Source organism: Trichomycterus rosablanca, chromosome 1, assembly GCF_030014385.1.
Source record: "Trichomycterus rosablanca isolate fTriRos1 chromosome 1, fTriRos1.hap1, whole genome shotgun sequence".
NCBI classification, from domain to species: Eukaryota; Metazoa; Chordata; class Actinopteri; order Siluriformes; family Trichomycteridae; genus Trichomycterus; species Trichomycterus rosablanca.
The window spans coordinates 87103872-87121158 of record NC_085988.1 but is presented as its reverse complement, the minus strand read 5'-3'; the positions used below and the strand labels follow the sequence as shown (position 1 = coordinate 87121158).

Sequence of the window (17287 nt, the reverse complement as noted above, 5' to 3'; positions counted from 1 at the left end):
ATAACTCAACACACAGCCATTAATGTCTAAATAGCTGCAACATAAGTGAGTACACCCCACAGTGAACATGTCCAAATTGTGCCCAAAGTGTCAATATTTTGTGTGACCACCATTATTATCCAGCACTGCCTTAACCCTCCTGGGCATGGAATTCACCAGAGCTGCACAGGTTGCTACTGGAATCCTCTTCCACTCCTCCATGATGACATCACGGAGCTGGTGGATGTTAGACACCTTGAACTCCTCCACCTTCCACTTGAGGATGCGCCACAGGTGCTCAATTGGGTTTAGTCCATCACCTTTACCTTCAGCTTCCTCAGCAAGGCAGTTGTCATCTTGGAGGTTGTGTTTGGGGTCGTTATCCTGTTGGAAAACTGCCATGAGGCCCAGTTTTCGAAGGGAGGGGATCATGCTCTGTTTCAGAATGTCACAGTACATGTTGAACCTCAATGAACTGCAGCTCCCCAGTGCCAGCAACACTCATGCAGCCCAAGACCATGATGCTACTACCACCATGCTTGACTGTAGGCAAGATACAGTTGTCTTGGTACTTCTCACCAGGGCGCCGCCACACATGCTGGACACCATCTGAGCCAAACAAGTTTATCTTGGTCTCGTCAGACCACAGGGCATTCCAGTAATCCATGTTCTTGGACTGCTTGTCTTCAGCAAACAGTTTGCTGGCTTTCTTGTGCGTCAGCTTCCTTCTGGGATGACGACCATGCAGACCGAGTTGATGCAGTGTGCGGCGTATGGTCTGAGCACTGACAGGCTGAGCTCCCACGTCTTCAACCTCTGCAGCAATGCTGGCAGCACTCATGTGTCTATTTTTTAAAGCCAACCTCTGGATATGACGCCGAACACGTGGACTCGACTTCTTTGGTCGACCCTGGTGAAGCCTGTTCCGAGTGGAACCTGTCCTGGAAAACCGCTGTATGACCTTGGCCACCATGCTGTAGCTCAGTTTCAGGGTGTTAGCAATCTTCTTATAGCCCAGGCCATCTTTGTGGAGAGCAACAATTCTATTTCTCACATCCTCAGAGAGTTCTTTGCCATGAGGTGCCATGTTGAATATCCAGTGGCCAGTATGAGAGAATTGTACCCAAAACACCAAATTTAACAGCCCTGCTCCCCATTTACACCTGGGACCTTGACACATGACACCAGGGAGGGACAACGACACATTTGGGCACAATTTGGACATGTTCACTGTGGGGTGTACTCACTTATGTTGCAGCTATTTAGACATTAATGGCTGTGTGTTGAGTTATTTTCAGAAGACAGTAAATCTACACTGCTATACAAGCTGTACACTGACTACTCTAAGTTATATCCAAGTTTCATGTCTATAGTGTTGTCCCATGAAAAGATATAATGAAATATTTGCAGAAATGTGAGGGGTGTACTCACTTTTGTGATACACAGTGTGTGTGTGTGTGTGTGTGTGTGTGTATATGTATGCGCGTGTGTGAGTCTGTGTGTGTGAGTGCTTCTTTTGAGTGTGTGTGTGAATAAGTGTGTATGTGTATAAGTGTGTGTGTGTGTGTGTGTGAATGAGTGTGTGTGTGAATAACTGTGTGTGTGAATAAGTGAGTGTGTGTGTGTGTGTAAATGAGTGTGTGTGTGTGTGTGTGTGTGAATGAGTGTGTATGTCTCATTAAGTATGTGTGTGTGTAAGTAAGTGTGTGTGAATAAGTGAGTGTGTGTGTGTGTGTGTGTGAATGAGTGTGTGTGTGTGTGTGTGTGTGAGAATAACTGTGTGTGAATAAGTGAGTGTGTGTGTGTGTGTGTGTGTAAATGAGTGTGTGTGTGTGTGTGTGAATGAGTGTGTATGTGTCATTAAGTATGTGTGTGTGTAAGTAAGTGTGTGTGAATAAGTGAGTGTGTGTGTGTGTGAATGAGTGTGTGTGTGTGTGTGTGTGAATGAGTGTGTATGTGTCATTAAGTATGTGTGTGTAAGTAAGTGTGTGTGAATAAGTGAGTGTGTGTGTGTGAATGAGTGTGTATGTGTCATTAAGTATGTGTGTGTGTAAGTAAGTGTGTGTGAATAAGTGAGTGTGTGTGAATAAGTGAGTGTGTGTGTGTGTGAATGAGTGTGTGTGTGTGAATAACTGTGTGTGTGTGTGAATAAGTGAGTGTGTGTGTGTGATTAAATGAGTGTGTGTTAATAAGTGTGTGTGTGTGTGTGTGTGTGTGTGAATGAGTGTGTATGTGTCATTAAGTATGTGTGTGTGTAAGTGTGTGTGAATAAGTGAGTGTGTGTGAATAAGTGAGTGTGTGTGTGTGATTAAATGAGTGTGTGTTAATAAGTGTGTGTGTGTGTGTGTGTGAATGAGTGTGTGTGTGTGTGTGAATAAGTGAGTGTGTGTGTGTGTGTGTGTGAATGAGTGTGTGTGTGTGTGTGTGTGTGAATAACTTTGTGTGTGTGAATGACTGTGTGTGTGTGTGTGAATAAGTGAGTGTGTGTGTGTGATTAAATGAGTGTGTGTGTGAATGAGTGTGTGTGTGTGTGTGTGAATAACTTTGTGTGTGTGAATAACTGTGTGTGTGTGTGTGAATAAGTGAGTGTGTGTGTGTGATTAAATGAGTGTGTGTTAATGTGTGTGTGTGTGTGTGTGTGTGTGTGTGTGTGTGCGTGCGCGCGTGTCATTGTGATGGTGAAAGGGCGCGCGCTGGGCTGTGTTCCGCTCCGTCCCCGCACGCGCCGCTCCGCTCGCCTCCTCGCGCGGCTCTCCGGTTCCCTCCTCGAGACATGGGCATGCGCTGGCACCGGCGCGCGCGATGGGCAAGCTCGAGGACGACCGCGAGCGCATCATCCTGAACGTCGGCGGCACGCGGCACGAGACCTACCGGACCACGCTGCGCACGCTGCCCGGCACGCGCCTGGCGCTGCTCGTGTCGTCGTCCGTGTCGTCGTGCTCGTGCTCGCTCACCGGCTCCGGTTCGGACGAGGTGGAGTCGGTGGTTCTGCTGGACCCGCGCCATCGCTACCGACCCCACCGGGACCACCGGCGTCACGAGCGGGACGCGCAACAGGCGCGCGCCGCCGGCAACGAGTTCTTCTTCGACCGGCACCCGGGCGTGTTCGCGTCCGTGCTGAACTACTACCGGACCGGGAAGCTGCACTGCCCGGCGGACGTGTGCGGCCCGCTGTTCGAGGAGGAGCTCGCCTTCTGGGGCATCGACGAGACCGACGTGGAGCCCTGCTGCTGGATGAGCTACCGGCAGCACCGCGACGCCGAGGAGGCGCTCGACGTCTTCGACCTCAACGTGGTGGGTTCGGACGGCGGGGTGCACCGCGACAAGGACCAGGACGAGCACGAGGACGAGGAGGAGGAGGAGGAGGACGAGGTCGGAACAGCCAAGAGGTTACGGGTCGGGGACGCGGAGCAGGCGGAGCACACGCGCTCGGGCACCTGCAGGCAGCGATGGAGAAAGTGGAGACCCATCATCTGGAACCTGTTCGAGGACCCGTATTCATCACCAGCGGCCAGGGTAAGAACCAAAAACCCAAATATACACCGGTGCACCCTGGGAAGAGAGGACAGGGGGGGTCCGGTCGGTCGGTAGCTCGAGGTTTAAACATCAAAGAACTCAAAACAAACATAAAAGTTCTGATAAACTTCAGGCTGAGCTGGAAATTCTGCGTCGATTCCATAAGCAAACAAACCATAAAAGTTCTACAGTACAGTGACAGTGTACAGTCTAAGCAATTGAGGGTTAAGGGCCTCGCTCAAGGGCCCAACAGCAGCAACATGGCAGTGGTGGGGCTTGAACCTGCAACCCTCTGATTACTAGTCCAGTACCTAAACCCTTAAACTAACATTGTCAAATTTACTGATTTATTTACTTACAATTCAACAGTCTTACAGTTCTGACTGAATACATTTTGAGCACTTGAGGGTTAAGGGCCTTGCTCAGGGGCCCAACAGTTCCACCCACTTTGCAGCTGATCAATAAGGAAAAGTTTTATGACATCACTATCAGTGATTCATTTATTCAGTGAGTCGTATTAAGTGATTCAACAAGGAGTCGACTCGACCTTCAAACGACTCTCTGTTTAGTATTTACATCGTTGGCATTTAGCGACTTACAGTAGTGTGACAGTATACAGTCTGAGCAAGTGAGGGTCAAGGGCCTTGCTCAAGGGCCCGACAGTAGCAACCTGGCAGTGATGGAGCTTGAACCAGTGACCTTTTGATTAGTAGTCCAGCACTTTTAGGCTACAACTGCCCTTAAAACGTACCTTTAACATTGATGCCAATATAGTACAATAGATTTCAATTTGTGGCATTTATCAGATGCTTTTACCCAGTTTGAGCAATTCAGGGGCCCAACAGTATCAACCTGGCAGTGGTGGGGCTTGAACCAGCAACCTTCTTATTACTAGTCAAGTACCTCAACTGCAAGGCTACACCTGCCTTAAAAGTTTTACATTTACATTTCTGGCATTTAGCAGACGCTTTTATCCAAAGTGACTTACAGTACTGTGACAGTATACAGTCTGAGCAATTGAGGGTTGAGGGCCTTGCTCAGGGGCCCAACCATAGCAAACTGGCAGTGGTGGGGCTTGAACCAGCGACCTTTCGATTACTAGTCCAGTACCTCAAGTGCAACTGCTCCTAAAATGAACCTTTAACATTCATGCCAGTATAGTTGTATCCAGTTGTAGCCTGATGGTTAAGGTCGCTGGTTCAAGCCCCACCGCTGTAAGGTTCCTACTGTTGGGCCCTTGAGTGAGGCCCTTAACCCTCACTTGCTTAAAAAAAATACTGTCACAGTACTGTAAGTTGCTTTGGATAAAAGCGTCCGCTAAACGCCGAAAATGTAAATATAAATATAGTACAATAGATTTAAATGTGTGGCATTTAGCAGACGCTTTTATCCAGTTTGAGCAATTCAGGGGCCCAACAGGGGCACCTGGGTGGTGGTGAGGCTTGAACCCGCAACCTTCTGATTACTAGTCCAGTACCTAAACCCTTGAGCTACTACTGTCAAATGTAATTATTTATTTACTTACAATTCAACAGTCTTACAATTATGACTGAATACATTTTGAGCAATTGAGGGTTAAGGGCCTTGCTCAAGGGCCCAACAGTAGCAACCTGGCAGTGGTGGGGCTTGAACCTGCAACCTTCTGATTACCAGTCCAGTAACTAAACCCTTGAGCTAACATTGTCAAATTTACTGATTTATTTACTTACAATGAATTAATTGCTTACAGTTCTGACTGAATACATTTTGAGCACTTGAGGGTTAAGGGCCTTGCTCAGGGGCCCAACAGTTCTACCCACTTTGCAGCTGATCAATAAGGAAAAGTTTTATGACATCACTATCAGTGATTCGTTTATTCAGTGAGTCGTATGAAGTGATTCAACAAGGAGTCGACTCGACCTTCAAACGACTCTCTGTTTAGTATTTACATCGTTGGCATCTAGTGACTTACAGTAGTGTGACAGTATACAGTCTGAGCAAGTGAGGGTCAAGGGCCTTGCTCAAGGGCCCGACAGTAGCTGCGTGGCAGAGCCGGGCTTCAAACTCTCAGCCTTTTGATTGATAGCCCAAAGCTCCACTCAAAGGGTGACCAGTGTCCCATAAAAAAAGAGGATGCTCGATGGCAGAACAAGCAGTAGACCGGCGACTGCACTCAGCAGGGGTTTGGTTCCCATCCCCTCCTGATGGTGCCAGTGTGCCTCGCTCAAGGTGGTACCAGCAGCACAAGCCCGGCGACGTCTGTGCTTGAGACCTCCGGCGATGGAGGCTGGAAAGTTTAGTTTCACCACAGAGGGCAGAACGTTCCTCCTCAGAGTGCCCTGGTACTTCTGTTAAACCATGATGCCAGTCAGATGGTCAAGATCCCAGTTCCTGCAGCAGACAGACGTCCCCACATCATCACTAAATATTCCACGCCGTAACCTGAACTGTCTATGAACCCTCTTACACTCCAAACCAGTGAACATACTGGGTCACCTTCACCACCACCAGCACGACCTTGTCCCTGCGCCGGCTGTTCCACATGCTCACTCACCCGGCGGCTCCACTTCACTTTATTGAACAATATTTTTATTATATATTTTTACATTTTATAAAACAGGATGTAAAATAATCACAGCTGATAAAACACTGAAGATGAACCACGTCATCCTGAGCAGGATTTTATTTATTTATTTGAAGAAAACGATGTTTAGATCAGTGAATAATAAATAACGGAGAACATTTATTTTATAATCATGTACGGCTTAAGTGTAACTAAGCAGTTGCACTGTTGTTTCAGTTGGTTGCCAGGGTGTTGTTAGCCAGCTGAAACGGTATCCAAGTGGTTGCTATGTATTTTATTTGGTTGTCAGGTAGTTGCTAGCCGGCTGAAACAATATCCAGGTGGTTACTAGATGGTTTCTAACTGGCTGAAATGGTATCCACACACACACCACGCCCACATCACACACACATCACACACACACACACACACACACACACCACGCCCACATCACACACACATCACACACACACACACACACATCACGCCCACATCACACACACACACACACATCAAACACACACACACACACATCACACACACACACACACACACACACACCACGCCCACATCACACACACACACACACACACCACGCCCACATCACACACACATCACACACACACACACACACACACACACCACGCCCACATCACACACACATCACACACACACACACACACACCACGCCCACATCACACACACACACACACACCACGCCCACATCACACACACACATCAAACACACACATCACACACACACACACACACACACACACCACGCCCACATCACACACACACACCACACACACACATCAATGCCACCGTCTACACAAACACCACACACACACCACACACACACACACTTACATCAATACCACCGTCTACACACACACACATACGCACTCAGTGAATACCACCGTCTACACACACACACACCACGCACACACACCACACACACACTTACATCAATACCACCGTCTACACACACCACACACACACACACACCACACACACACTTACATCAATACCACCGTCTACACACACCACACACACACACACACACACACCACACACCACACACACACTTACATCAATACCACCGTCTACACACACCACACACACACCACACACACACACCACACACACACACACACACACACACCACACACATCAATACCATCGTCTACACCACACACACACACACACACACACCACACACACTCACACACACACACACACACACACATACGCGTTTTCATGTCAGATGGGGACCAATGTTATGAACATCACTTGCGGGGACCACCCTTTCTACAGCCTCTAGAGGGCTGAAAAAAATCAGGCACACTAAACAGATTTTTCTTAGCTCATACACACGTTCAAACATCAGAATTTAAGAAGTCATGTCAGGACCGTGTTTAGTGGGGACTTAGAAAAATCTTATAAATATGACTAATGGGGACCTCATTTACATAATATTAGCATAAAACACACAAATGCCAATGTGATTAGTGGGGACCTTGCAAGAACATTGAGTTAATTACAATTCATTTATATTACCATTAAAGGGCATGTAATTATTTCAAGCTAATCTACAGATTATCTTACTTTTAAACAAAAAGGTTTAATATACATCTATGTAAAATCAAAAGATGCAGTAATAGTCCATAAATCACATTAAAATGTTTAAATTTAGCTTAGCTTACTTGTTCATAGATTATGTAGTCTTTGCATAGAACATCTAGTGATGTGCATGTAGTCATCTCGACAACATAGCAAGATTTATGTTTGACATTTCTAGATTTACAGCCAATATCAGTGTAATTAAAAAAAAATATTAATAGATGAAGTTAAAGTCTATCTCTACTCATGTACAGTGGATTGGAAGAGTAGTAAATTATTGTCTGGATACTTTTTTAACTCAAATCAAACTATTTTATTTTTCACTGTTTAAGTGTTTCTTTCTTTAATTCTTTGTCATGAATTTTTTTGTACCACAGTGAACCACCCAGAATCAGCTACTACTCAATCACTGGACAATTATTACCACTAAAATAATGCTACTTATAAAACTATACAGGCATTAAAGACATTTAAATTGCAAAACTCAAGATTTAATTTTTAACATGCTTTCACCCTGTTCTTCAATGGTCAGTACCTCCACAGAGCAGGTATTATTTAGGCGGTGGATGATTCTCAGCACTGCAGTGACACTGACATGGTGGTGTTGTGTTAGTGTGTGTTGTGCTGGTATGAGTGGATCAGACACAGCAGTGCTGCTGGAGTTTTTAAATACCGTGTCCACTCACTGTCCACTCTATTAGACACTCCTACCTAGTTGGTCCACCTTGTAGATGTAAAGTCAGAGACGATCGCTCATCTATTGCTGCTGTTTGAGTCGGTCATCTTCTAGACCTTCATCAGTGGTCACAGGACGCTGCCCACGGGGGCTTTTGGCTGGATATTTTAGGTTGGTGGACTCTTCTCAGTCCAGCAGTGACAGTGCGGTGTTTAAAACTCCAGCAGCGCTGCTGTGTCTGATCCACTCATACCAGCACAACACACACTAACACACCACCACCATGTCAGTGTCACTGCAGTGCTGAGAATCATCCACCACCCAAATAATACCTGCTCTGTGGTGGTCCTGACCATTGAAGAACAGAGTGAAAGCAGGTTAAAAAGTAAGTAGAGAAACGGATAAACTACAGTCAGTAATTGTAGAACTACAAAGTGCTTCTACAGTGGGGGAAATAAGTATTTGATCCCCTGCTGATTTTGTAAGTTTACCCCCTTACAAAGACTTGAACAGTCTATATTTTTTATGGAAGGTTTATTTTAACAGAGAGAGACAGAATATCAACAAAAAATCCAGAAAAAAAACATTAAATAAAAGTTATAAATTAATTTGTATTTAATTAAGTGAAATAAGTATTTGATCCCCTACCAACCAGCAAGAATTCTGACCCCCACAGACCGGTTATGTGCCCATGAGGCACACAAATTAGTCCTGTCCCTGTATAAGACTCCTGTCACAGAATCAGTTTCTTCTGTTCAAATCTCTCCACCACCATGGGCAAGACCAAAGAGCTATCAAAGGACGTCAGGGACAAGATTGTAGACCTGCACAAGGCTGGAATGGGCTACAAGACCATCAGCAAGAAGCTTGGTGAGAAAGAGACCACTGTTGGTGCGATAATTTGAAAATGGAAGAAATACAAGATCACAGTCAATCGCCCTCGCTCTGGAGCTCCATGCAAGATCTCACCTGGTGGGGTAAGAATGATTCTGAGAAAGGTGAGGTCAGTCCAGAATTACACAGGAGGAGCTTGTCAATGATCTCAAGGGAGCTGGGAGCAGAGTCACCAAGAAAACCATTAGTAACACACTTCGCCGTAATGGATTGAGATCCTGCAGTGCCCGCAAAGTCCCTCTGCTCAAGAAGGCTCATGTACAGGCCCGTCTGAAGTTTGCCAATGAACACCTGAATGATTCAGAGAAAGCTTGGGAGAATGTGATATGGTCAGATGAGACCAAAATTGAGCTCTTTGGCATCAACTCCACTCGCCGTGTTTGGAGGCAGAGAAATGCCCGGTGGGGATGGTGTTCTTGGGGTCATATCCAGCATTTCTCTGCTCCCAGCTCCCTTGAGATCATTGACAAGCTCCTCCCGTGTAATTCTGGACTGACCTCACCTTTCTCAGAATCATTCTTACCCCACCAGGTGAGATCTTGCATGGAGCTCCAGAGCGAGGGCGATTGACTGTGATCTTGTATTTCTTCCATTTTCGAATGATCGCACCAACAGTGGTCTCTTTCTCACCAAGCTTCTTGCTGATGGTCTTGTAGCCCATTCCAGCCTTGTGCAGGTCTACAATCTTGTCCCTGACGTCCTTTGATAGCTCTTTGGTCTTGCCCATGGGGGTCGAGAGATTTGAACAGAAGAAACTGATTCTGTGACAGGAGTCTTTTATATAGGGACAGGACTAATTTGTGCGCCTCATGGGCACATAACCGGTCTGTGGGGGTCAGAATTCTTGCTGGTTGGTAGGGGATCAAATACTTATTTCCCTTAATTAAATACAAATTAATTTATAACTTTTATTTAATGTTTTTTTTCTGGATTTTTTGTTGATATTCTGTCTCTCTCTGTTAAAATAAACCTTCCATAAAAATTATAGACTGTTCAAGTCTTTGTAAGGGGGTAAACTTACAAAATCAGCAGGGGATCAAATACTTATTTCCCCCACTGTATATGGTAAGTTTTTCAGGATGAACTCAAGTTCATATGCGTGTGAAGGCAGGCAAGCGAATACTTTTGGCAATATAGTGTATTATTGACAGTTCAAAGAAAATCAATATATTGCAAAATGTTCAAATGCTTTTTAAAAAATAGCAAATAATTCTATTTCTGTTCAGTAGACCTTTATGACGTATGCATGTGTGTGTCTTGCTGAGACATGTGAATGCAAACAAAAACTGCAATATCAGAACATGTGAATGTAAACAAAAACTGCCATACCAGAGACTCAATGATCTTTAAACTATCTGTATTGCAATTTTCTTTTGTAGGCCGTAATACGATTATAAACATAGAATTTCAGATTTTGCCAGTCACGGTTCTTAGGAGCTTCTGGTTCAGCCCTTAAACACTTCTCACAGTCTCGCTGTGCTGGTACGATACAAGATGTGATGAAGCGATTCGTGTGCCATTCCACCGCCTGCACCTCTGTCTGCAGCCAAGGTGTTTTCTTCTTATGGGCAGTTTTACCTTTGCACTGTTTGTCCATTCTGCCATAGACAAAGATTATTAGGATCAAATTCTCATAATAGCTATAAATACACAGATCAGCCATAAAATTAAAACCCGCCTAATATTATGTAAGTCCCACTAGTGACACCTGTATAGCTCTGACCCATCGAAACATAAACTACACAAGACCAATGAGCCTTGGGTGCACATGACCCTGACACCAAGCCTACTGTGGACCATTTTTGGTAGGTACTAACCACTGTTTACTGGGAACAACCCACAAGACCTGCTGTTTTGGAGATGCATCACAGACATCACAATTTGGTCCTTGTCAAAGTCACACAGTTCCTTACTGTTGCCCATTTTTCCTGCTGCCAAAACATCACCTTCGAGAACTGACTGACTGCGGCTTAATACATCCCACCACCTTTTTACAAGAGTACAGTAAGAAAGTAAACCCTCGAAATTACTTGATTCTACCATGAACACTCCATGGTCTACCATGGACCAGACTCAAGTACTAACCACTGCATACTGTTACACCCCAAACCTGCTGTTTTGGAGATGCTCTGACCCTGACCATTTTTCCTGCTTTAATTTGTCTGCAATTGTCCTACCTGAGCAGGCTACTGGCTTTAGTGTTTAATGTTTCAAAGTGGGTCTGTTTCTTGTAAGTAAGACTGACACTGTGTTACACTGTTTGATTAGGTTACACCATGAGTTATATTTTTAACAACACTGTGGCTTCCCACACAGAAGTCCCAGTCCCAAGCCCATATGCCCCCTAATAATATTTACATTCTATAAAAACACACTATAATGACGACAATTTATCCCCCTCACTTACAGTCTGTAGAATACACACAGGCATTAGTTAGCTAAGTAATCAAACAGTACTTAAACCCTTTATTCACTGGGACTTCAACAAAAGCAAGAAAGCAAAAACCAAATACAAAAAGTAAAATAAAATAATATACCATCAGGATCTAGCCCAATTTTATCCAAGTTCTTGCCATGAAACTCAGCTAATCTTCCTTGCTCAAGAGCCATTAGAACTTTGCTGATCTTTTGATATACACTGGATGTCTCTGGCTCAGTGAGTTCCACTGTCTGTGACTCGACATCATCAGACAAAATGACCTCTGACAGGCACAGCTTTCCAAAGGGTTTCAGGGAGAGGAAGAAACAGCTAGATTATATTCTCAACAGAGGAAACTACACTCACAATGCTGCAGTTATGGAGTCAGGACAGGGGAAACTTGTGCCCTTTACACAACCATGTAAAGAAACATTGGGAAATGACTTCACATACTTTTAACAGTATGTGTGAGAGCAGATGCGAGAAATGGGAAGGCTGGTTCACAATGCCAGAAAAGTCACCACCTTAAAAAAAATGGAAGACCTTATGAATCCAAAAAATTACATGGAGAGAGTCAAAGCTGTCAAGTTGACATGTGGGTATGACAGTGAAACAAACAAGTTTTTGACCCCATCATTAGCAAACAAACTTGGAAATATCCTGGTTAAAGTAAGCAAACTTTTAAAAGCTCAAGGTTTCATCTCAAACAACCAACATCTTGTGAAGAATGCCAGTGAGTTTCAAGACATCCATCGGGAAAAGTAGAATGAGCTGATATCAGCCACGGCATTGAAAAACTTTGCTGATCTTGGCGAGCTGTAGGGTCTTCTCAGGCAGTCGATAGAACTCACGATGGATTCTTATGTCATGTCCAAGAAAATTGGCAAGCTGGTCCATTTCTGTGTCTATCATGTTTAGCACAGTTGAAAGGGTTGCAGCATGCTTTCTCAGTTTGGTAGATGTCAGTGGGACTCTTTGCACCACACACCTTTGCAAAGCCACAGAGACGGTCTGATCCTCTGAAATGTGTCATAGCTTCTGGTCTTGCAAACATATAACCATTGTCTATTAACAAGGATCTCTAATGCACAAAACATTTTTGGAGTCAGAAGAATTGGAACTGGGCGACCACGTTTCCCCCCGACGACAATCCTTGAGATTGAGACAATCCTTTTTTCCTCTTCAGACAGTGCCCAGTCCACATCCTCATGGTGATCAGAAGTGTCTCTTGATAAAAATGCAGATAAGAGCATGCTGGCAACTTCTCCTTCCCTGAGAAGAGAATAACCTGAGCCAGGCACACCTTATTCAGCTCCATCCAGGCTTTTGCAGAGGGACTTTCCGAGAGTGAAATGTACCACTCATCTTGTACTTGACTGAGATATGCATGCATTTTTTGGATGTCTTCAGTAAAAGGCATGAGAGTCGGTACGTTCCACTTTGCTTACCTTATGTTCCTCAATGCCGTGGCTGATATTAGCTCATTCTACTTTTCCCGATGGATGTCTTACAACTCACTGGCATTCTTCACAAGATGTTGGTTGTTTGAGATGAAACCTTGAGCTTTTAAAAGTTTGCTTACTTTAATCAGGATATTTCCAAGTTTGTTTGCTAATGATGGGGTCAAAAACTTGTTTGTTTCACTGTCATACCCACATGTCAACTTGACAGTTTTGACTGTCTCCATGTAATTTTTTGGATTCATAAGATCTTCCATTTTCTTTAAGGTGGTGACTTTTCTGGCATTGTGAACCAGCCTTCCCATTTCTCGCATCTGCTCTCTCACATACTGTTGATTCTTGTCTAATTTCCCCTTTTGTTTAACAAGTGCTGCCCAACATCAAGTTTCCCCTGTCCTGACTCCATAACTGCAGCATTGTGAGCGTAGTGTCCTCTGTTGTGAATATAATCTAGCTGTTTCTTCCTCTCCCTGAAACCCTTTGGAAAGCTTAAGAGCTTTGGCCACATCGGGTTCATTTTCATGCACATGTTCGAGGTGCCTTGCCATCTTGGCATACGGCTTAGAGCAATACAAGCAGTAATGTTTTTTGTTGTACACTCTTCGTCCACCTCTTTTTTGACTTGCGCTAACAACTATTAGATCATTTATGTTCTTACTTGAACCAAGTTCTTCTTCTGCTCCAGTGGCTTCAGGTGTAAAGCTGTGCCCGTCAAAGGTCATTTTGTCTGATGTTGTGGAGTCACAGACAGTGGAACTCTCTGAGCCAGAGACATCCAGTGTATTGTGCTTTGTTTTTTGGTTTGGTTTAAGGCTAGTGTCAATGTCACTATCACAAGTCGTATCAGGTATGTAATCATCTGCACTTTCTGATGAAGAATCAAATAGCTCACTGGAATTGTCAAGATTTGTGTCTTTCATTTACAAAACAAGAAATCATAATAAGAAAAACTTTAATACTTAATCCTAAATTTAAAACTTAATTTATCAGTAAATTTACATATACAGTGGGGCCAAAAAGTATTTAGTCAGCCACTGATTGCGCAGGTTCTCCTACTTAGACAAATGAGAGAGGTCTGTAATTTTCATCATAGCTACACTTCAACTATGAGAGACAAAATGAAAAAAAAAATCCAGGAAATCACATTGTAGGATTTTTTAAGAATTTATTTGTAAATTATGGTGGAAAATAAGTATTTGGTCAATAACAAAAGTTCAACTCAATACTTTGTAACATAACCTTTGTTGGCAATGACAGAGGTCAAACGTTTCCTGTAAGTCTTTACCAGGTTTGCACACACTGTAGCTGGTATTTTGGCCCATTCCTCCATGCAGATCTCCTCTAGAGCAGTGATGTTTTGGGGCTGTCGCTGGGCAACACGGACTCCACACATTTTCTATGGGGTTGAGGTCTGGAGACTGGCTAGGCCACTCCAGGACCTTGAAATGCTTTTTACGGAGCCACTCCTTCGTTGCCCGAGCGGTGTGTTTGGGATCATTGTCATGCTGGAAGACCCAGCCATGTTCCATCTTCAATGCTCTCACTGATGGAAGGAGGTTTTGGCTTAAAATCTCACGATACATGGCCCCGTTCATTCTTCCCTTAACACGGATCAGTCGTCCTGTCCCCTTTGCAGAAAAACAGCCCCAAAGCACGATGTTTCCACCCCCATGCTTCACAGTAGGTATGGTGTTCTTGGGATGCAACTCAGCATTCTTCTTCCTCCAAACACGACGAGTTGAGTTTTTACCAAAAAGTTCCATTTTGGTTTCATCTGACCACATGATATTCTCCCAATCCTCTTCTGGATCATCCATATGCTCTCTGGCAAACTTCAGACGGGCCTGGACATGTACTGGCTTAAGCAGGGGGGCACGCCTGGCACTGCAGGATTTGAGTCCCTCTCGGCGTAGTGTGTTACTGATGGTAGCCTTTGTTACTTTGGTCCCAGCTCTCTGCAGGTCATTCATCAGGTCCCTCCGTGTAGTTCTGGGATTTTTGCTCACCGTTCTCATGATCATTTTGACCCCACGGGATCGAGGGAGATTATCAATGGTCTTGTATGTCTTCCATTTTCTTACAGTTGCTCCCACAGTTGATTTATTCACACCAACCTGCTTGCCTATTGTAGATTCACTCTTCCCAGCCTGGTGCAGGTCTACAATTTTCTTCCTGGTGTCCTTCGACAGCTCTTTGGTCTTGGCCATGGTTGAGTTTGGAGTCTGACTGTTTGAGGCTGTGGACAGGTGTCTTTTATACAGATAACGAGGTCAAACCGGTAATACAGGTAACGAGTGGAGGACAGAAGAGCTTCTTAAAGAAGAAGTTACAGGTCTGTGAGAGCCAGAAATCTTGCTTGTTTGTTATTGACCAAATACTTATTTTCCACCATAATTTACGAATAAATTCTTTAAAAATCCTACAATGTGATTTCCTGGATTTTTTTTTCTAATTTTGTCTCTCATAGTTGAAGTGTACCTATGATGAAAATTACAGACCTCTCTCATCTTTCTAAGTAGGAGAACCTGCACAATCAGTGGCTGACTAAATACTTTTTGGCCCCACTGTATGTTTGATGAGCTCAAATACACAAGTACTTTTTTGTCATGTTTTTGTATTTTGGGTTTTTAGTTAATTAAAAGAATGTAATAAGTTAATTGTGATGATAATCTAGCAAGAATAATTGTTTATTGTGATGTATCTACAAGGTAAGTTCAAGGGGAACATATAGGGCAGATTTTAACTTTCACAGTGATTTTTTTCTTGGATAATTATCATTTTATTCTGAACACTTACGGCGTCCCCACAACACACCTTCAGTTAGTGTATGAGTAGAAACTGTGTGTAGAAACTGAACTAAACTGGTCCCCACAATGACTATAACATTGTGTGTGTGAAAGGTCCCCACAAGTGACTATTACATTGTGTGTGTGAAAGGTCCCCACAAGTAACTATAACATTGTGCGTGTATGTAACAGGTCCCCACAATGACTGTAACATTGTGTGTGTGTGTGTGAAAGGACCTTTCACACACACAATGTTACCATTCCTTGTGGGGACCTTTCACACACACAATGTTACAGTCATTGTGGGGACCAGTTTAGTTCAGTTTCTACACACAGTTTCTACTCATACACTAACTGAAGGTGTGTTGTGGGGACGTCGTAAGTGTTCAGAATAAAGTGATAATTATACAAGACAAAAATCCCTGTGAAAGTTAAAATCTGCCCTAAATGTTCCACTAGAACTTACCTTGTAGATACATCAAAATAAACAATTATTCTTGCTAGATTTACATCACAATTAACTTATTACATTCTTTTTACTGACTAAAAACCCAAAATACTAAAATATATGACAAAAGAGAGGCTGTAAAACTAAAAGTCAAGTAGTGGACATGCATGTACCTGTTGAGGAGTGCTGTTTGAAACAGAAGCATCATCCATCTGAGTCTTGGACAGGATAGAGGATTGGGAGTCGTCCTCCACCACGGCTCTAGCTGCAATGCTGGGTGTCTGTAAACACAATTTAAAATAACTATATCAAAAAACATGCACCAGACTTTAGAAAATAATTTTATAATAATAAAAAAATTATCTTTTGCCCAGTCAAGCAGTCTGTGTTCACACATATTAAATAAAACAGGCTTTGCGGGGACCTTTCACACACACAATGTTACAGTCATTGTGGGGACCAAGTCAGTTTCTACACACAGTTTGTACTCAGAAACTAACTGAAGGTGTGTTGTGGGGACGCCGTAAGTGTTCAGAATAAAGTGATAATTATACAAGACAAAAATCCCTGTGAAAGTTAAAATCTGCCCTATATGTTCCCCTAGAACCTACCTTGTAGATACATCACAATAAACAATTATTCTTACTAGATTATCATCACAATTAACTTATTACATTCTTTTAATTAATTAAAACCCCAAAATACTAAAATATATGACAAAAGAGAGCCTGTAGTTTTAACTTAAAGTGATGATGTGGATGTGCATGTACCTGTAGAGGAGTGCTGTTTAAAACAGAAGCATCATTCATCTTGGATCTTAGAATCTTGGACAGGACAGAGGATTGGGAGTCGTCCTCCACCACGGCTCTAGCTGCAATGCTGGGCGTCTGTACAAATTTTAAATATTTATTTTTATTGGGCTCCCTTAAGTAATCACACAAATT

General features: G+C 43.5%; 1 protein-coding gene and 1 long non-coding RNA gene across 4 annotated transcripts in view; one reads left to right on the top strand and one right to left on the bottom strand.

The window, feature by feature from the left end:
• Positions 1-15: 15 nt before the first annotated feature.
• Positions 16-17287, top strand: part of kcnc2 (potassium voltage-gated channel, Shaw-related subfamily, member 2) — a gene marked incomplete at its 5' end in the record, with an annotated part of 54837 nt that continues 37565 nt past the window's right edge. Inside the window, 3 exons of the mRNA XM_063012609.1 lie at positions 16-24; positions 2797-3368; positions 3423-3495. Coding sequence (XP_062868679.1) covers positions 16-24; positions 2797-3368; positions 3423-3495 — 654 coding nt within the window. The remainder of the gene's footprint in view (positions 25-2796; positions 3369-3422; positions 3496-17287) is intronic.
• LOC134316839 (uncharacterized) overlaps positions 10571-17287 on the bottom strand; it is an 8374-nt gene continuing 1657 nt past the window's right edge. For all 3 annotated transcript variants that reach the window (XR_010013131.1, XR_010013129.1, XR_010013130.1), the window contains exons 4-6: positions 17114-17230; positions 16517-16624; positions 10571-10828 (exon numbers count right to left, since the gene is read on the bottom strand). This is a non-coding gene — a long non-coding RNA (uncharacterized LOC134316839). The remainder of the gene's footprint in view (positions 10829-16516; positions 16625-17113; positions 17231-17287) is intronic.